The sequence below is a fragment of the Marmota flaviventris genome, chromosome 8 (genome assembly GCF_047511675.1).
Source record: "Marmota flaviventris isolate mMarFla1 chromosome 8, mMarFla1.hap1, whole genome shotgun sequence".
In the NCBI taxonomy this organism is placed as follows: Eukaryota; Metazoa; Chordata; class Mammalia; order Rodentia; family Sciuridae; genus Marmota; species Marmota flaviventris.
In genome coordinates, this window is record NC_092505.1 from 92,959,242 (window position 1) to 92,981,849 (window position 22,608).

At 32.8% G+C, this 22,608-nt stretch overlaps 1 protein-coding gene across 6 annotated transcripts in view; it reads right to left on the bottom strand.

Moving 5' to 3' along the window:
* Window positions 1-22,608, bottom strand: part of Nlgn1 (neuroligin 1) — a 668,458-nt gene that overhangs the window by 467,065 nt on the left and 178,785 nt on the right. For 3 of the 6 annotated variants that reach the window (XM_027942191.2, XM_027942190.2, XM_027942197.2), the window contains one exon: window positions 4,358-4,417. The exons of the other annotated variants lie outside the window; for them this stretch is intronic. In XM_027942191.2, coding sequence (XP_027797992.1) covers window positions 4,358-4,417 — 60 coding nt within the window. The remainder of the gene's footprint in view (window positions 1-4,357; window positions 4,418-22,608) is intronic. 6 annotated transcript variants of the gene reach the window in all.

A 22,608-nucleotide genomic window follows, 5' to 3' on the forward strand; every position in this document is an offset into this window, starting at 1 on the left:
CAAAAGATTTTAGAAGCTATTTTAAGAAGGATCTCTTTATTTTTACTTAAAAATTAGACTTGAAAGGATTGCAGATAGCTTGGATTAATTTTAATTTTCAACTTGTCTTTTCAAACTTTTCAAAGATTTCAGCCTTGCCCAATAATTTATATATAGAGTAGTTATTTTCTAGAAAGTTCTATAAAATTCTAATGCTGGGTTCTGAAAAATACTTCTTTATGCTTGAAGTAACTTTGAAGTTAATACTTTAAGGAATATTAATTACTAAAACAAATAAAAGTCTTAGACATTAGAATCTTTAATATTGCTAATAAAATTTGGGGAAACATCAGAATTCTGAAAGAGCTTCTCATACAAAATAATTGTAATTCTTTAATAGTGTTTTATCAGAATGATCCATCTCAGACTTTACTTCTTTGCATAATTGATTTTTTTATGTTAATAGAAAATGTAAACAGTCCAAATTATAACTATTTTCTTTAAAAAAACGAGATTATTTATAAATGAAATCAATATATCAGATAGCATACCATTGAATATTTTAATAATATTTCAAGTAATTTCTAATATTTAATATTTGTAATATTTTTATCATATTTTTAATAATCAAATTTCAGGGGTACATTTTTCTTCAGTGGGAGTATATTCAATGGACTTAAGTAATTTGTATTGAACTTATTAGAGCCAAATCATCCTTGCAGACCGTGTCTCTTGTGTAACTCCTTTAAATGAGGTGCAACATGTGAGCTATATATTGTACTTAAGATCCCTTATTTGCCTAAACAGTTGCTACTAAAATCATCAGAACATTCTCAGAGATCTTCAAACACTAGCTCAGTTTCAGTACATTATAAATGTTCATCAAGCATTTTCTGTTTTTGCAATTTTTAAAAAGCTTGCTAACTACATATGGCTTTGAAAGGAGTGAAATGTTATTGGAAAAATACTACCTGAATAATTATTTTCTTCTAAATTTTTAATAAAGTATTTTAATTTTTCAAATTAATAAAATAACAAACTTGGAATCTGAGTATATATCATGATTTTAAACTTAGGAACTATTTCATCTTTCCATAAATCAAAATTTTATATCACTTTAATAAGCATCAATAGATCTAGGAGTGTTTAGTGGGAATTTATTTGTGCCTGACAAACAGGATTTGGGATCACAGATCCCTGTAATGATTCTAGTAAATAATTATTAGTCACATAACTCCTTAAATATGTTTACTGGTTTCCTTCTTCTTAAAGGACTCACAAAGTGGTTAATTGACCATATTTTAGAGTTTGGAGAATTTAATGGTTTTAAACTTTTGAAGCATTGCCTCAGCTAAATCTTTCTCCAACATATAAAGGGACATTTCACAACATTTTGTGCTTTCTACTCATTTTTATGGAATTTGATTATAAGTCAGAACTGCCAAAATAATAACAGTTGGTTGAATTTGTGCTTGTTAACCTGGATATAACACAAAGTACATTTTTAGTTTTAAAAGTATACAAAAATCTATGAAGCAAGTTTAAGAAAGCTCTCAATAGAATATAAAATTGCATTTGAATATTGAAATGTTAATATTAAGATATTCTTAGCATGATTAACATACTTTTAAAGTCTCCCAAATTCCTAAATGAATTGGAGGAAATCTGGGATGTTGCTTTTAACTATTTTTATCACTTCAGTTCTTTGTAAACTATGGAAATTGCCTATAAAATATACAGCTCTTTTGGTTATTATAAACCATACGTGAAAAATGATACAATTGTGCTTGGTTTAGAGACAGCCAAAGGGCATTGGCTCATGAGATTAGAGTAAGAGCAGTCCACTGAGAAGTCTTCTGAGAGCATCAGTGACCCAAGGGCAAATTGTGGACATAAGAGGTTAGTTTCAGAATGCAGTGGCTGATACTGTACCTTGAAATCAGGTAAAACTATTAAGGTGTCACAGGTATGGCAAAATAATGGGGGAATTTCCTATAAATGAACAGAAAACCTGACTTCTGAGTGAAGTAAGCAAATAATTCATCAAGTAGTTTCTATTCTTTTATGTCCACTGTTATTGATTCAACGTTTGAAACAACTAAGTCTGAAAACTAGACTCAGTTTTTAGTCCTACCCACATCTACAAAGTGATTCTAAAAGACATTGAATAGAAGATACTCAGAACTTTCCACAATATCTGTTCCTGTAGGATATTAGAATTCATCTTTATTCTCTTCAAAACAAGTATTCAGTAAAACACAGAGGAATAGACTGAACTAGAACTGGCAGCTTTGACATTCTACACTTTTGAACATTTAAGAAAATTTATGGATTGATAACTCTTGTGATGAGTGGCTTAGTACATAACTTCAATACTACCTGCCGATTCAAATAAGAGTTTAGGTTATTTTTAATGGCCAATTTAAAAATGTTAGATGGGCTTCACAATAGATCTATAAAGTAGATTCACATCTACAGGACTTAACTTACTATGGTTGCCCCTAGGTATCTATTTTTAACATGTAAATGCATTACTTGGTGCTGTTTCACCAAAAGAAAAAACGAATCATATTAAATCAGCAACCAAAATATTTTTTAAATAGGGAGGTGATGTATATTATCTTTGTGACTACATTGGAAAGTTATGGACTTTGCAAAGATACACACTAAGAAGTGCTTTATACTCACTTTATTATTTAGATAACAAATGAATAGGTTTTAGAATTTTCAGAGAGCTCAACAAATTCAAAATCTATAAGTGGAGACAGTCTTCATCAGAGCAGGGAGAACAGTAACCTTGCTCTACAAAGTCAAAAAATGTTCTGAATGTTTAAATATATTACATTTCTAACAGTATTTTTTTAAATCACAATTTGTATTTTGATATTATCTTTATTTTATCCATTTAGCGTTCATAATGATAACTTTTGAGCATGCATAATGATTTATTTAAAATATCAATGACAGCTTTGTGTTTAATCTTTAATTTGCTTCTTGGGTTCATGGTAAATGAATTTTTATTAAATATCATAAATTTCATAACCAAAATAATTCTTAAGGTTATAAAATATTAATAATCAAATGTCATTTTTAAGCTTTCAATAATTCACTTCTATAGTTTAATTTCCTACTGTAAAGGGGTTTGTTAAATATGTTAACAATTGATATTGAAAATGAAAAGAGCGCAAATTGTTTAGTAAAGAGTGAGTCACTGGTGAATTCCTTGTAACTTGTTCACCCCTTATTGCTGTAGATTATTTTATTTTGGAAAATCTATCTTATTGTATTAATAATATCTTTGTGAGATTTCAGTTTTAGGCTTCAGGGAATTACTTTTAATCTTGGATTACATTAGTTCCCTCTATTACAGTTATATCTAGGATAGTATTTAAAAAAGAAAAAAAAATAAAACAATGAAACCAAAACGAGCTGAAAGAATCAATAAGCTTTTCTAGACACTAAAAATCAGGTACAGGTACAGTAGAATGAGAAATTTCAGATCAGTCTTTTGAGTACTTGGGTTAAAAACGTAAATCAGAACTGTATGTCTTAAGAAAGCAGGAAGGAGAAAACAATTCTGATATTAACAAAGCAGGAAATATCTTATTGCTCATAGTTGGCAATTCTTTCAAAATCTGAGTAATCTGATTTATTTGCTAATCTACAAAGTATGTCCTTTTGAAATTAACAATCATCCATTTCATCTTTTTTAAATAATATAAACTTCACTAAAAATATTACTATAAGCTCATGGGACTTCAGGGGCTCTACAGTGATTAGGAATTAACCCAAGGGTTGTGTTGTCTTTTCTTACCTACAAAATTTTATTATTTATATTATATCTCAGCAAATCAACAGGCAGTGGTATTCTAAAATGAAAACATATTGCTCAAGAAACACTTTATATCAGCTTTTAACTTTTCTTTTTATTTAGTGTAGGGTTCTTTTTAAACAATGTCAAATGTAAAAAAATGAAACACATTTTGATATTGGCTAAAATAGTTACATAGATTAGAAAACATGCAAAATGGGCACAGAGAGACTACAAGGGAAAGATTGTTAGTTCAAAGAATGTGGACGCATTTGTCAAAACGTGGGATGAAACATATCAAAAGTCAGTTTAAGAAAATAAAAAAAAAAAGCCCCTCTTTTTAAAACATTTTAATGGTTGGCATCAAAATGTAAAACTTAACATTCATTTTTTGAAAAAAATTAAAAATGCATATTTATATGTAACAACAAGCAAGAAGACAAAACACATCAAAAACGGGAATTCAAAACAACTTTTCAAAAAAAGACAAGAAGTAAAAAAATAGAAAGGGGTGGAAAAAGTGATTGAGTCCCTTGTCATGCAAATAGATTTGTTGAAAAAAAATACCTTCATCTTCAGCACCGTCATTATCACCTAAATCATCTGTCTGTTTCTTTGTAAGGGGACCTAGGATTGAGAATGGAGAAATGGAGGGAAAAAAAAAAGACAATTCAAGAATAAACAAGACTGAGGGCAAAAAGTTAAATGTAAGTACTAAAACTCTCAAGGATATTTCAAAAAGAGTGGGGAAGTGGTTACATCATAGTTGATTATCTATTTTGTTTGAGAAAAAAAAATCCCTTTCCCCAAAATATCTTATAAAAGATTGGCTTGTGAACATATCCAGCATAAAAAATACATTATGATTTGAAAGTCATAAGTCATAAACCACAGAAATGATCTTTAAAAAAATACCCAGTGAATACAAAAAAGTAAACAGTTTTATTAGCTGAAAGAACTCAATTTATTCAGTGTCTTTTCTAATTTAAATTGGTGACAAAAACAAAGAAAGTAGGTCAAGTTCATTCTTTAATTTGGGACAATATAATAACATTAGGGAAAATAGAGATATGAACATTTTAATTTGTTCTTTTTTAGTTTTTTTTTTTTCCTTTTTTAAAATAAGAGCATTATCACTTGGGTTACATACACTTTAAATTCATACATTTTAGCTGTGACTTTTTAAAATTACTTCTCAATAACAAATATTTCCCCATAGGTTTTCATTTAAATGTATGCTGTGGATTTAAGACATTTGTCACCTGCACAAATGCATCAACGGATAATCTCATCACAAAAGGTCCCATTGATAGGAGCTGGTGTTTAGCTATTAAGGTAGTTACAAAGTCAGGGCTTATATTTCATAATCACTTTAGTCATATAATGGAATTATGCCCTCTTGCAATTTCATGCCCAGAATGGTTATTTATAATAGGATCATGTTTTAGAAGAATAATTATATTAAAACACTGTGAATGTTTAATAAATGTTTTATTATACTTAACAATGCTAATTTGCTAGAATAAAAGAACACACCAAAGGGGAAGTCAAAGGCCAGATGAAAGTAATTTTAAGTGTCACATAATTGACATACTCAGCACACAAAAAAGCAAGTGAAGCCCCACATTCTCTTTTTTATTTCCACAACCATTTAATCTGTATGACATTTCATAATTCTCATGCAAAAGCAATCACTATGAACACAGGACACTCAAGTTAAAAGACAGCCAACCACATAGCAATAAGCAAGAAAATTTTGTCATGCATAAAATAAGTCATAGAAAAAGGAGGAGAAAAGGACTGAAAGTCATGATTTCAATAACATAAATAGTAAAGAAGCAGGCTTTAAATCTAAGCACACTTCTGAGGGAAGGACTGTTAAACATTTTGAGAAAGACTTCTAAGTCTTTTTTAGAGATTACTTTGCATTATATTTGTAATTCAAAACTAAACCTTCTATAACAACTCTTAAAGAATAAAAACACCATCCAAGAAACAAGGGGGGAAAAAGAGATATAATTATGTTTCATCAGCTCAGAGACAGCCTTGAAAAATATCAGTGACTAGCAAAGATCAAAAGATTGGAAAAACAGAAATTGATGATATAATTGAAGGGACCATGGTACAGTCAATTGTAATATCATGGTTTCATCATTGCAAATAGAGACATGGGAACTGTACACAAAAAATTAAGCAATATACTTTTATAATCACACCTTCAAGCAATCATTCCATTGAGAAAACCTAGATGAAAATAATAGTTTATGTTAATTGGCATTCATTTGCAAGCTCATAGATAGCTGCATTTCTTTAATATGACTCCACTTAAATATAAAAAGCACACTTATGTTCATGTAACAACAATGCTACAACTGCTAAAAGTATAAATTTTACATTTAAATTTAAAAATTGCTGAATCAGAATACTATATTTAAAATATTTCAAATTTTAAAACACTTGAAAATATTAATGATAGATAATTGTATTCGATTATATTATAAGCTTTTAACTTTTCTGCAACTACCTATTTCCTAGGCTACTGGATAATTATGTTCTTTTGTTGTTGCTGTTGTTATTGCTGCTGTTTGTTTGTTTTGATAAGTAATAGAAATTTAGCACAGTGATATTTATTGTAGCCAAAACCATCATCTATATTCTAATTTCAGTTAAACTGTTTAACTGCTTAGTTCTTGGCTCTTTAAGAAACTAGAAATCTGACCCCCCTCCCCCAATTTTTTTTTCTGAATCATCAGTTCACTAATATTTAGGGACAAAACCAATCACAATTAAATAACTCTTCATTTTTCAGGTGGAAGTATATTTCTTCCCCACCTAGGCTATCCAAAGCAATTTACATGGTTTCCAGTAGAAATCATGTAGGTTCTACAGCCACCAAGCCAGTGGTTTTACATACTTTACATGCTTACAGAATTGTCAGCTCTTAGGCCTATGTGAGAAATAAGAGAATTTCTGTTAAACATAATCTTCCACTTTGCATGAGAACATAATTCTCAGTTGCTCTTTGGCTCTGGGTGGGTTTAAGTTAAGAAGTCATGGGAAAGGAATGGTGTTGACAAAGAATTTTTTTATGGATGAAATAGTTGATTGACCTAGCTTTTTGCTATTTTTAGTTTTTATACCCATCCCTACTCAGGAAATGGTGCCTCTTAACTGATGTGGGGGAAAAAAACAGACACAAATATAGATTCAACATAATAAACATATGGAAGCATCATTAACCTAGAGGAGAATTAAGTTGAATTCGCCCAACTAAATAATTTCATATATTGATGCTAAGTAAACCTTTAGAATGAAATGGTATTGTTACCATAGTATGCATTCCAGCAGTATTTTAGTGATTCGCTGGATTTTCTTAACCTCAAGAGTTTTTTTTTTTACACATCTGATTTTTTCAGGTTCCCTGGGAAGAAGAGGATTGATAACAGATTTTGGCAAAAGTGATTATAAAAAGAAAGAAAACAGATTTCCTTTATCTTCATGCCCAAAGGCACTCAGAATAAATATCTAAGAGGGTTTAGGGTTATGAATTGAGAAACTCAATCTTGGTTCATGTGAGTTCGCCTGAATGGAGTTAATTTGTGCTTGTGAATTACAGTGACAGATCATACCTGATCTCCAAACTCCCTATTGCCATGCTGCAAACAGAACAGCCCATCACCTTAGCTTTGCTCCCTTGGTACATCAGCAACTATAGCTCATTTTCCATTTATTCTAAAGTGTTAAAGTACTTAATGATGTTAAAACATTTTTGTAGTAATTTAAATACAAAGAAAATATCATAAAAATCAGTTGGCATGAATTTTCTTTCAAAAATTAGATAATGACATTTTAGGGATCACATGTCCCTGTAAGTTAAGCAACATGATTTTCCCAAGGGCAAAACATTTATCCTTTGAACAGGTATAGCAGTCATTAACAACATTCCAACCACAGCTTAGGTTTCTTTTAAACAACAAATAGTGCATTTTCAATACCAGCAGTTTGAAATGGCTATCTTCAAGCATCAAAATATAAAACAAATGAGACCACTAAACCCCGAGTGTAGAAGTGATTTATTTTACCTTGAAACCCGATTGGGTCCTCTCCTCCCTGAGGAACACACACATAACTCTCATTAGAGTTAATAGGAAAGTAGACCTCAAGTCATTTTGAAAGGGAGTGAGAGTAATTACTATATTTTATATCTCCTATAGGCAATAAATAGATTCAGTGGTAAAACAACAGGACTAAGCAAGGTAAAGGGAACTCCTGACCATGAACTTCAAACTCCTTTCATTCCAAGATAGTTTCTTTGTCATTAACATAAGCCATAATTCAAAGTATTGGCCTTTACCAAGAGTGTGTGATCCATTCTTAGGTTTCAGAATCTGACCACGGTGCCTTTTATTTTTTTTTAAAAGAGGAATAAAAATATCAGCATTTCTCTCTAGTTAACTGGAGAATAATTATAAGCTCTGAAATAATTACTATCCACCCATATTAATGCTGCTTTTCATCATTCTCTTTGATGAAGGGCTAATATACTTTAGGTCTTAAATACATTAGAACTGATTATAAATTCCTTCATTATGGGTTCAATTCAGCAGAAATTATCCCTACTTTGTGTCCCATGTATCTGCAAAAGGCAAGTAGGTTGAGGGTATTATTAGCTCTTGACTTAGAAAGCTGGCCATGAGAAATGTGCTTCTATCAAGGGAAAAAAACCTCTGATATTTTTAGGATTATTTAGAGCTCCAGGTTCCAGAAGGTCCCAGCATGATATATGGGAAGCCCTAGCTAATGACCTTGTTCTCCTCTTGCTCCACCCTCTCGACCTCCAAGCCTTTAAGGTAAACTGACAATAAAGAATTCCTCAGGCCATTTCCACAGAATGAGGGGATTTAAAGATATTGCCAAGGTTGTTCTGGAGCAATTGAAGACAGGCTACATATTTTGAGGGATGTATTCCCCTGAGACAAAAGTTAGTTTACCAAGTTTGTATCAAGGATAAAAATCTATGCTTGTTCCATATGAAGAACAAAGTCAGAATTCAATGCATTTAAAGTAATAACAATTTTCTTCCCAAATGACAAACATTAAAATTTAATGACTTTATAAATTTATATATCATAATGGTTGGTATTATTACAAACCTATTGAGTTTTACCCATTGAAATTTAGTTGATTTTATAAAACTAGAATGAATACACACCTCTTAAAAAAAGGAATGAAAGTGACTAATTTAGAATATTACCAATTTGGTGTTTCTGTATTTGTTTAATAAAAAGTTATTACATTTCTTAAGCAATTAACTCTATGCTCAGATGTAAAGAAATTGTAATAATGTTCTTTCTGGAAAACCTCATTTAAAGAAAGATAATTCTTTGAGCAATATCATAAATTTGAATTACACTAAAATAAAAATATAATGCAAACCATTGTGATGAGACACTGGAAGTAAACTTTGGAATAGTTGATCTTTTCAATAGAATTCCTATCAGTGGTGGTACCCTGCTTGCAGAGTATCCAGGCATCGTTTGGGTGAGCTTCCTGTTAAGACTGAGGGCTCATGTGTATACATGCTTTGGAAGGGACCACTCTCAAGGGTCTGAAAGCAGCAGGTGTGCTCCATGTTTATCTTTGTATTGAAAGGAAACACCTACATGAACATCAGACATCCATTCCCTTAAGACAGTTCTTCAGAGGCAGAGCCTACCTTACACTCCGACTTTGGGGAGAAGGGAAATCTGTTGTTCAAAGTCAGGAAAGGGAGAAAGAAATTTTCTCTTGTCTAGGTTATGGAGAAGAGCTCATTTATATTTATAAGAGAAACACATTTTTCTTCATAAAATTACCTTGATTACAACACTTTGAAGTCAAAAGCCATCCTGTCTAAAATAAAAGTGATAGGATCTGGAAGGGAAAAAAATTCAAGTAGATAAAAAGCAAATAAAATAGGTTAACCCCTAATCTAAGCATCAACAGATTTACATAAACTCATTATTTTTTAACACTATATTTGTTTGATTTTTTTAATGAAGATGCAGTATTTCTACCACATGAAGAATATCGGTATAATGTTCCCTTCTCATCTGAAGGAATGCTGACCTATACTGTATTATCCAGAGATGCACTTAGATCAGGCATATGGTAAGGACAGAGGTGTCATAAGATGTCCAGAGCTATCTTATTGAGGAGGGGATTGGAAGGGCATTGACAGTCTGTCCTCCTTCACATGGTTTCAGTTTTCAGTCATCCATCCTTTCAACGAGTATACATGATGCTAGGTGCTCAGAATTTGTGGCAAGCCAACAGACAAGACAGCTGCCCTCGCAAAAATTAGATCTTGCTGGAGAAACATTAAACAAATAATCACACACAGAAGCATGTAATTACAAATGTGAAAATGTCAAGAAAGAAAAGTCTTGGTGCAGTGAGAAGTCATACAAGGTGACCCCGGGTAGGCCTAGCAGGTCTTAGCCAGTAGGTGCAATGCAACCTGTGGCTGAAGGAGTCCATCAGTTCAAGAGGCTGGGATAGGTAGTGTGGGAAAAGATTTCAGCCAGAAAAATTAGAATGTGGAAAGGCCCTAAAATGATAAGAAGCCTGAAGGTTAAGAGTAGCTGGCATAAGGGGCTAGAACAGAGTACTGGGAGATGAGGATGGACAGCTAGACAGGCATCGGTTGTAGAAGACAGTGCCTCCAGCCTGAAGATTTTTGTCTTAATCCTGAAAGCAATGGGAAGCCATTTGCAGAGTTTAAGCACATACTGGTAAACTCTGACCTAGCTGAATCTTAAGCAGAAAAGTCAGAAAGAGGCAAAGTCACTCTGAGAATTATGGCAGGAAATATTTTATACAGAGGCTTACATTATGTTCTCATCAGATAAGAACAGGTTTATTGGAATGAAATCAGATGATGGGAAAGGAACCTAGGAGGAGTCTTATTCCACTTCTGTTTGCAAATAAAATATTACTGAAAAGCAAAACCCAAGACTTGAGCACTTCTGAAATTTTGCAGTTTAAAAGTTTCTGTTAAACATGTGTTTAAATTCACTTGCTTGAGAATTAATTTATCCTCAGGATTCTCACAGTCATATAATAATAAACTGTTCCACAGCTATTTCTATTTAGATCTGTGTCTCCAGATTCTCAATACTCAGGACAGTTTGTCATCTCCACCTTCAAAGCCAGTTTTACCTCCTGACATAGGGTCTTTTTGGAACCCTTCCCTCTGTCTCCAAACCCAAAATATAGAAATAATCTTTAACTCTTCCTTCTTTCTCCCTCTGGTTTCTGCTGGATTACATCCAATTTCTAAGAGAAGTCCCATTCCTGTCACTCTCTCAATATTGTCTGCTGTTAGCCTCATCTGGATTCACCATCACCACATACCAGAATGAGTTTAGTAGCCCCTTGATTGCTCTCACCATTGCTCAGACTCTCACCTGTCTCCTAATCCCCATTTTGTATATCACAGTCTTTAGAAGTTGCACTTAACCACAGCGGCAGACCTCAAGAGAAAATTATTAATCATTATACATTAACATCAGCTAAAATGTACACACATTCAATTCCTTCTAAGACTAAAATTAAAATGGCAAGCATTTTAAAGGAATAGGAACTTGCAAGTATGAAGTCTTGCTTAGGCATGATGAATCTTGTGAGTTTCAAAATAGCTCTAAGGAGACAGATGAATACTAAATATGGTTTAACACTGGATTTGACGTTTTGGAAAACCATGAACGAAGCTCAGATATTTTATATCCCAAATGGAAACAAATCATTTAAAATATTTTTAATGAGATGGACATCACTACTTTAAGTACATGTATGAAGACATGAATGGTATGAATATATTTTGTATACAGAGATATGAAAAATTGTGCTCGATATGTGTAACATGAATTGTAATGCATTCTGCTGTCATATATAACAAGTTAGAATAAAAAAAAATTAAAAAATATTTTTAAATGCAGTGAGGACTGGTATTCCTTAAACATGACTTTTGTTGATTCACTACTCTTTAAAATTTTTTACTGTCTCTTTATTCCTGTTGTTCTAGAGTAAATGTCTCAGCCTGACCACACAGCTGCCCTTCCTTGGGCAATCTTACATGGTGAGACTGTGTCCCCTGAGATGACATCCTGAGGGTTTCTGGTCTCTAAACATCTGGTTTCTGCCACCAAACATCTCCATCCACAATGAAGCAGTTTCACTCTTTGTGTTCTGAGTATTTCACCATGGAATGATTCTCTCTTATAACGCAGGTGAAAATTCTGTTGGCTATACAATTTTGTTTTCTCTCTTTCTGCCACGCTCTCACCGGATACAATAAATGTTAAGCATAGACAACCTACTAGAGAAACTTTTGTGAATCCATTGATGATATGACCAAATTCATAGGATATTAGTGTCACCTACAGATTGACTATTGAGTCCTGCCACATTTCACTGGTGAGGAAACAGAAGTGGAATGTTGAACTGATTTTGCCCGAGACTCACAAGCTAGTTAAAAGCAGACCTAGCTAGATTTCGGCTTTTCTACAATAAGGCACATAGCAGTAAAAGAAAAAGAAAAGGAAGAATCGGGTATAAGGATATCTGATGTAATGTGGCCCTAAACAAAACATAAAACAACACTCTACATAATTGCATTAGAACTATAAAGTCTTTAGTACTCCTCTAAGCAACATTTTATTTAGATGTGATTAAGGTTAAATTTTAAGTAAAAAGAACTATCTGTTGCAGCACTTTTAAAAGGGAAAAACAAAACAAAACAAAAATTAGAAGATGAATTTGGAAGGACAAAGATCCTGGGATTCAAAGAAAGTAACTAACACCAGTTAGGAGCGATAATTTCTTAGTAGTGCATATTATTAAACTGAATGGTGTTTGGAATAAAACTTGAAAAAATAAAATACATTACCTGATTTAAAAGAAGAACAAGAATAGCTAGGGCTAATACAGAGCTACATGGGCCAATTAAATAGTAAAGTGCTCTGGACAGTTTATCAGGTTATAAATAATTACTGCCCAGAATGTCCAGAGTTCCTAAGCAACTAAACTCAGTGAGACTCTGTCTTTAAATAAAATACAACCACTGTGGCTCAGTGGTTGAGACATCCCAAATTCAATCCCTGGTACTAAAGAAAAAATGAAGTAAAGAGTTAATATTGGGCATAGCAGGTGGTTCCCAGCACCCAGTCATATTGACAAAGACTGGTGTTCTTTCTAACTAGAGAATTTGTTTTTACTATAAACATAAATTTATTCCGAAAGAAATGCCCAAACCTAAATCTAAGGCTCTAGAATATGTTTCCTAAAATACATATTAATACTACTTAATATTTTGCCCGAGTTGTCATGGGTTTATACTCAGATATACATAGTTGTGGATATTGGGGTCTTTGACATACTGGTTGTGTAAACTTGGACATGATTTTTAATTTCACAGAGTATCAAAGGATAGTGCTGTCCCTCCTAAAGACATAACTATATTATTTAATCCTATCGACATAAAAAAGTTCAGTTAAATTTTTGTTTTATCCTTTATCTCTCTTCTGTCCATTGTTTCAAACAAAAACTATAACACACAAACAATCACATTCACTCATACATCTATCAGGATAATATGTGTTGAAAAAAAAGAAATTTAGAATCACATTGTCCCCATTCAGACACCTTCTAGCTACTAGCTTTGGTGGTTTTCTTACCATATTTTTCATAGGTTTTTTTTTTAATGTAAAGTAGGATTATTCCCACATAACAAAATTCTCATAAGGATGCAAGATCTTGAATGTCAAACACCTAATATCTGCCTGATCTATAGAATACAATGACAGTAATGATATCTATCACTAAATTGTGAATTCCTTAATACACACAAACATTTATTATATAAGTAAATAAACTTCCTACTGATTTTGTATATTTGATTCAGTCCTCCATTGTTCAGTTCACAGAAGTATTTAGTTTGAGTTGAATACCTCAGTATTCTTTTCAAATTATCTATCACTAAAATGTACTGGCAAAAAAAAAAAGAATTCACCTTGAAAAGTATTGAAATTTATCTTCTACAAAGTATTCATGAAAGGAAATAGTATGCAAGCTTCATGAATTCTCCTGAGCACAAAGCATCCTATAAGTCATGCAGCAGTAGTTAATTTTAACATCAACAATACTTTCTACTGATGACTTCAAAAGAGATTCTATTAAGGTACTTTTTCACTCAGGAACATTTTTCCTATTACGCACACATGGTTCCATTTTTTTGGGGGGAGTATTGTACTGGAGATTCAACTCAGGGACACTCAATCATTGAGCCAAATCCCCAGACTTATTCTGTATTTTATTTAGAGACAGGATTTCACTGAGTTGTTTAGTGCCCCGCCATTGCTGAGGCTGGCTTTGAACTCTCAATCCTTCTGCCTCAGCCTCCCTAGCCTCTAGGATTACAGGTATATGCTGCTGTACCTGGCAATTCCATTTTTTTTTTTTTTGACAATAGCAATCTTGCAGAAAAAAAACCTATGTAAATGAGTAATGAATTAATTTTATAGATCTACCACATGATAAATTTCCATATACTTTTAATCATCAGGCTAAGCCAAGAAATATAGCATAGAGATTAAAACTATAAATTCTAATATCTTCTGGTTTCAAATCCTCCTCTGTGATCTTAATTTTTCTATGTCTCCAATTTTTTTAAAAATCAAGATATTAATAATGATACCTTCCTACTAAATCAGAAGAAATACATTAGACAATATACAAAATTGTTTAGAAGCATCTTGGTACAACATGAATAGTCAAGCAAAGTATTGGCTTTCTCAGGAGGCAGGTGGTAACATCTCCATCTTATGATTAGGGAAGAGAAATTAATGAATATGATTCAATGCTAACTACACAAATTGGATAATCTCATCAAACTTTTATGGTTATTCCAAATTGGAGGAGCCCAGAAAGAATCAAGTGCTTAGAAAGATGACAAATTTGTCTAATATCTCCAATATAATAAAATGGGGGAGTTGGAATGTACATTTAGCTCTGTATCGTTCTGGAATGATTTATCTGCACAAATACACACACACACACACATACATACACACACAATTAAAACAGTCCTGCTTCTTTATCTGCCTGTTAATAACACAGGTTTTGGAATCAGAAATCTGGATTTTTGCATCCTGGCTATGCCAGTCTACTTGCTGTTAGACTTTTGACAAGTTACCTAACCCTGGCTCTCAATTTATCCATCAGTAAAGTTGGACTAGAAATAACTTCTTCCAATTTGTTTATAAGATAAAAGGCATTGGTGTTTGTGCAACTATTTGAACAGAATTTGGTATACATATTAAAAACACAAATACTTGGAATTATTATTATACTATGGCAAGGGGAAACTAAAAAACAGATTTGTTAACATTAAAACAATTGCAGGAGATAAAATAAATATTTCATGGTGTCTTCAAAACAGTGAAGTTTCCAACTGCATTTAGTAAAAACTTGGCTGGTCAGTTTACTATTTAATATCTAGTTGTTATAAATTTAGAATTCTTTTTTTTTCCACAAAATATCATATCTGAGTATAATATTAAAAACCAGAAAATGTAAAAGCAAGAAGTCATAGGAATACATTATTTTCATTGGGACAATATTTATTAGAGAGAGAGTTGAGAGGTTTGGGATAAACTACGATTTCTAATATTTTACCCGGTTAAGATGCAAAATAATTTTGCAGAAAAAAAATTATATTTTGGAAGAAATCATGCTTACAAATTATTTGAATATTAAAATATTTTAGCAATCCTATCACTAATTAACTTTGATATTAATCAGTCAGATTTTTATAATGTGAGATAATGTACAAAATGTATTTATGTTCATCAGCCCTGCAAGAAACAGCCACCTGAGTATAGTCCCACCCACAATGCACCTTTGCTTTGTTCAGCTTAAAAACACGCCAGTAGGAAACACGGCCACTAAAAGCTTACCTTCTGTCCTGTGTATGAATTGTGCTTGGGAAACCCATGAGCAAAATTAAGGTATTTGATCTTCAAAATATAAACGTGCCATCTTAAAAGAGGCTTATCTCTCAAGTATTTAATGGTTGCTGGATTACAAGAATCAATATGGGATAAGAAGCCCCATGCTTTATTGATTTCTCTTGCCTTACATTTCCATTCTTCCCTTTAAGCTATTAAAATGTCTCAAATCAAGTTACTTTTTATAAGAGAGACCAGAATAATAATATTTATCAAAGATAACATATTTAATACGAATATTTAGCTACAGGCAGCTAAGATTGCCTTTGAAGAAAAATATCTCTACCAATATAAATGCTTTTTCATTTACTCTCCTATATTTCAAAAATGAAAACATATTTTAAAAATATGAAAATCACATTTGATTTTGGGACAAATTTCACATTTAGATAAAACAGTCATGTCCTGAATATCACAGATTTTTAATTTTAATATAGACCACAAGACACAGATGTATTAAAATTTAAAAGCAATAAAAATATGCAATAGACTTTAGGCAAGAGATGTGTTTCAGAAATTTGCATATGAATCAATGTTTGTTAATTTTAAATACACTAAGAGAACTTACAATGTTGAGCACCCTGTGGTGAGTTATTTGGATGAATAAATCCCTTTTTGAAGGAAAAGTTATCAGTTTCCAAAGTTACCATCCCTATGCATATTCCTTCTGAATATGAGTGTCTAGTAGTAAAACTCACCTTTTCTGAATCATATTAAGAAATAATATCTAATGTTTTTTGCATATAACTAGCTAGAATTTGTTCATACAATATTACATAATAAAAGTGTTTGATTTATAATTATGAATACTATTTACCTACAGATGCATGTTTGCATATGTGTCATAGGCATCTACACATATAATACCTGGGTTCACTTTATCATTCAGCCTAAGATAATTTTTCACTGAGAATGAAAGATCTTCCACATTATTTTGTTGAAATGAAGTAGAAATTTTTCTATAGACAGCTTAATAATCCTGGGCCTTCTTTGACAAGCAGCAGGGCAGTAAGAAAATTCATAAGAGAATAGAATCTCAGAAAGAAAATTGGTTCAGTATTAAGAATATATATGTATTTTTTTAAAGAAGTGAGCTGATGAGTTGGGGCTGTAGCTCATTGATAGAGCGCCTGCCTTGCACATGTGATGCACTGGGTTTGATCTGCAGCACCACATAAAAATAAATAAACAAAGATATTTTAAAAAGAAGAAGGAGGAGGAGGAGGAGGAGGAGGCAGCGGCGGCGGCTAAATGTAACTCAGTAGTGAGCCTAGACAGTAGTGCTGGCCTAGCATGTTTGAGACTCTGGGTTACATCTACAGTATTTTCTAGACATCCACAAAAGAAGAAGAACGAAAACTGAAAAGATATTCAGGACAATTTCAAAGTACAAAATTCACAGCTGGAATACATTTCTCAACTACCCTTCCTCTGTATTTCAACATGCTTTTCAAAATGAATCCCTGTACAAAAATCAATAACATTCTGTGCTTCCAGACAGGGCTTTTCCAACACTGTCCAGACAGTGCTTTTCCAACACAAATGTGCCTCCCCAAATCTTGGAAATTATTAAAAATGGCAATCCCTAAGTTCCTTTCCCCCTGAGACTGGTCAGGGCACATCCTTGAATTCAGCAATTAAACAATGAATGAGGTCTATGAACCATATTTTAAGAAGAACTTGGAATCCAGACTCTTCTCCTGTGTTTAGGATCCTGATCCTTTCCTAATTTTAATTCTTATTGGAGAGAAAAATGAAGAGCTGCACATGAGTATATGAAATTGTTCACATTGTATACTTGCTTAGCTAGGACATACAACAGAAGTGTTTGTGTGACTGCAAGTTCAACACAATGTTGTCCTTTCCTTGATATAATGCCTAGAAAAAACAGCATGGCCTTCTCCCAAGTAAAACTTTGTTTTATGTGAATACTTTATACAGATGATAACTAGATAGACAGACATATACACACACACACACACACACACACACACACACACATATATATATATATATATATATATATATATATATCATGTGTGCAAAGCCATTTGTATATACACACACATGATATTAAAAAAAAAAATATATATATATATATATATATATATATATATATATATATATACCATTTAAATGTAAATAACTCTATCCCTTTGCTTTCAAATTAGAAGTCCAGCCAAAAATACATTCTCTCTCAAAATATCTCAAATTATCCTAGTCTAAAATGTATTTAATACTGAAACTATTCTAGGTTCTTCAAGTTCCACCTGTTATCAAGAATATCCACCTTACTATCTTATATAATGATATATCAGACTTTCATGAGACAGGCTGAAAAAAGGAAAAATAATTTTTAGGTAAACCAATGAACCCAACCAGAAGAAATTCAGAATTTAATTTTAGTAAAATTAAGAAATCTGAAGAAGATGTGAAAATTGTCAAAAATGTCCAAGAGGAATAAATGTCAGAGTGAGAGAAATTTGCACCCCAGAACATGATGAAATTAAAAAAAAAAGTAGAACAATACAGTTAGATTGCAGCACCATGATCCAAGTTAGTGGCATCCTCTGTGGCTTGGGAAACAAGGAATTCCAGCTCCCTGCCTAGTGCTGAAGCCAGGGAAACATGGCAGCTTTTGAACTATTATTATAGCAAGAACTAGCATCTTACTCTTCTTGTCTTTGAGCTATGAGCATCTATGTCTCTCTTTGTGTGTGGGGATGTCTATCTGCCACTGTGTATGTATTCTCTTTTGTGTGAGCTCCTGTGAGTTTTCTGTCCAGTTAAGCATAGATTTCACTCTTCCTTTGCAGAGGTACAAGCAACTCACTTTGTTTTGTGTGTAAATGTCTCTGAATGTGTGAGCCTCTCTACCCAATTATATCTAGCAGCTGTTTATTTGTGTGCCCTGTTCTGTTTCTTGTCCCTTTCTGATGAAAGGTACGATGACCCCCACCCCCAATCTGTTGCATATAGTTATGTATCACTCTTTTATAAATTTTTCCTTTTCATTTATGAATGTCTTTAATGGTCTGTGTCTCATTCTCCCTATAGTATTTTGTAAAATTTCTCTCTCCCTGATCATTTCATTGGATTAGAGTCGCCACACCAGATGCCTTGGGGTTTATTTTTGAGTTTTCTCTCTGTCCCGCTTCTGGGTGTGGTCTGTGTGTCTCTTTTTGCCAGTTTATAGGAGCATCACAGGATGAGTATCTCAGTGTGCCTGCTTCCCTGGATGTCTCTGGTGGAAGCATGCTGTGGGAGAAGAGGCTGACAGGAGAAGTTCCCATAATATATACCTTCTCTCTGATCCAGTCTGTAAGTAAAACCACTCAAGGAAATTACCTAGATCCTTAGTGCTTACAGACAGATACAGCTGCTGTATCTTAATATTCATCCTTCTTACCTTGCTTGATACTCAAGTTTTATACTTAGATTGTCTATTCCAGGTTCTAAAAATCTCTAAGCCTTATTTTTCTGAATATGAATGGGGATAAAAGCACCTTATTATAGTATTTTTGTGAAAACTATAGATGTAAAGTTTCTAGTACATTACCTAGCACTTAGTACTCTGTACATTCTATTACTCTTATCAGTGCATATTTTCTGGGCTACAATTTTGTTGAAAAGCTAAATCACTTTAAGAAACAACCCTGTTATGTACTCAAGCATTTTTAAAGAGAGACTGTTTTATAAAATGCTTGTACCTTTAAACGCTACAACTAGAAAAACACTATTATGTGGACTTCTCAAAGAAATTGCATATTTTGGATGAAAAATACATTAGAACATATGTTTTCATGCATCCAATTGCCTATGGAACTAATCCAGTTATTCTAAATTATGCATAATCTTAGATCAATTAAAAATAGCTCAGAATCCAGATCCTCAGAAGATTGATGCCAGAACATGGCATGACTGTGTGACCAACCTGGGCATTATAGTGATGAAAAAAATGTTCAACATCTCTAGAAATTAGAGAAACGCAAATCAAAACTACACTGAGATTTCATCTCACTCCAGTCATAATGGCAATTATCAAGAATACAAGCAACCATAAATGTTGGTGAGGATGTGGGGAAAAAGGTATACTTATACATTGTTGCGGGGACTGCAAATTGGTACAACCACTTTGGAAAGCAGTATAAAGATTTCTTAGATAACTTGGAATGGAACCACCTTTTGACCCAATTATCCTACTCCTCAGTTTATGCTCACACGACTTAAAATCAGCATACTATAGTAACGCAACCACACCAATGTTTATAGCTGCTCAATTCACAATAGCTAAGCTATGGAACCAACAGATGAATGGATAAAGAAAATGTGGGATATATACACAATGGAATATTCCTTAGCCTTAAAGAAGAAATTATGGCATTTGCCAGTTAAATGGATGGAGCTGGGATGGAGTTTATTTCACTTACACTAAGTGAAATAAGCCCATCCCAAAGAACCAAAGGCCTAATGTTTTCTCTGATATGCAGATAATAATTCACATTGGGGGGTAGTAGCTAGGGAAGAATAGGGATTCTTTGGATTAGACAGAGGGGAGCAAAGGGAGAGGAAGGGGATGGGAGTAGAAAGGATAGTAGAATGATTAGGACATTATTACCCTATGTACATATATGATTACATGACCGGTGTAACTCTACATCATGTATAACCAGAAGACTGATAAGTTATGCTCCATTTATCTATGATCTGTCAAAATGTATTCTACTGTCATGCATGTCTATTTAGAATAAAAAATTTAAAAAAAAGAAATCAAGGAGAAAAGAGACTCCTCATATCAAAGAAGAAGATGGAAGAAAAGGAGGTGGAGGGAGAGGAGGAGGAGGAGGAGGAGGAGGAGGAGGAGGAGGGAAAAAGCTCAGAATCATACAACACAAAATAACCTGCTCCTTCTCATTTGAAACACTGAAGTCAGAGAGACTGAGAGTCTCAGTGATGTGTTCTAAGTTTCTTAAGTTATAGGCAACAGTAGCAAATATAATACAAAACTATCAGGCCCCTCATGATTACAGGGTGTATTGTTTCCAAAGAATGTGTTTCTCCCACTGTGGATTTAAAAATGTTCTTTCATTTAATGATGTCTTTTGAATATGAAATTCATTCATGAAATTGAAAAGTCTAGCAGGGCATGATGGTACATGCCTGAAATCCCAGAAAGTAGGGAGACTGAGGCAGGAAGATCACAAGTTCAAAGAAAGCCACAGCAACTTAGCAAGGCCCTAAGCAACTTAGCAAGACTGTCTTAAAATATAGAAAAATAAACAAACAAACAGCTGGGAATATGGATATGGTTCAGTTCCTTGGTACTGGGGGAAAATATAAAGAAGAAAAGAAAAATATAAATAACAAATATCAAGGTACAACAAAAAAATCATGTCTCTACCTCATTCATATTTAGCTCCCTGTTCCTATCTTTCATCCCCAAAGTTATAGCTTACTTTTTAAATTTTGTGTATTGTTTCTTGTTCTCTTTGTCAAAGGAGGAAATCACTTTTATTGACTTGAACAATGTTTATATATGTATATGCATTCTTATTCCTTTCCTTTTTATATACAAAAATAGCATTCAACATTCACTGCTTTGCAAAATTTTGCTGTTTTAAACTCAATAATATCTGGGAGATCTTTTTGCATTAATATACAAAAATATTCATTCTTTTTTTATATAGTTATATAGTGATTTCATATTTCATTAAAAAATTTAATTAGCTTTACACACTTAAACCAAAGTGAAACATGGTAATAAGATATAAATCCATGGTTTGAAAAAATTACCATCCCAATTTTAATTCACAAATGGCAAGAACAGTGCAAAGAACAGAGGCAAAAGCAAGCTTTGAGCACACAATAAAAGCTGTATGGACACACCTGTTCCCTTTCCTGTTCTCCTAGGGGCTGCCTGAGGCATTGAATGAGTAGATAAAATATCTGCAGTCATTTTATTGTTTACTCCCAGGAGCAAAAGTCCATAAAATGCAAATATTTATAAAATAAGAGCTGTTACTGAGGAATTGAAGTTTATTTTGAAATATGCCGTACTCCAAAGTACTATATTAAGTTATCAGTTTTCAGGACACGGATGTGTGCAAGCACTCATAGGTGTGCATGCACACACACACTACACACACGCACACACACACACATTCTTTCAACAAAATTTTTATAGGTTTATAGCAAAATAAAGTATCTTGCTGCGATTTTTTTGTTTTGCTCTGTTTTTTACTATAATTGTATTACCCACTGCCCTTACTAAATTCCAATTAATGTGTTCATCTATGTTGTTCCCAGGAATTGATATTTGATTGTTCATGAACATGTTAGGAATATCATTAGGTATTGTACATACTTCTTACTTCACTTTTCCAGACCCTATGTTCTTCAAATTGCCATAACAACAAAATTAGGTTCCATGTCCAACATGTCTTATTACTTCCAATCCACAATATGCATTATGTAATAAATAAGTAAATTTTTCTTAAAAGAAGAGTGATTTGGTGGGACCCACAGGGCCAGGTATAATAAAAGTAACTAAAGGAGTAAGAAGAGACAAATGTGTGTACTCTGTCTTGCCTATTACCCAAATTTCCACTTTCTATAAAGATCAAATCAAGTAAACCTAATAAAATGAAATTATCTTAACTTCCTTTTCTATGATTAAGGCATATGACATTGAACAGGTTTGGGCTAATAGCATATGACTCTACCAACAGTAAGAGTGTTTAATATAGTTTCATGTTTAAGAAAAATATTTTC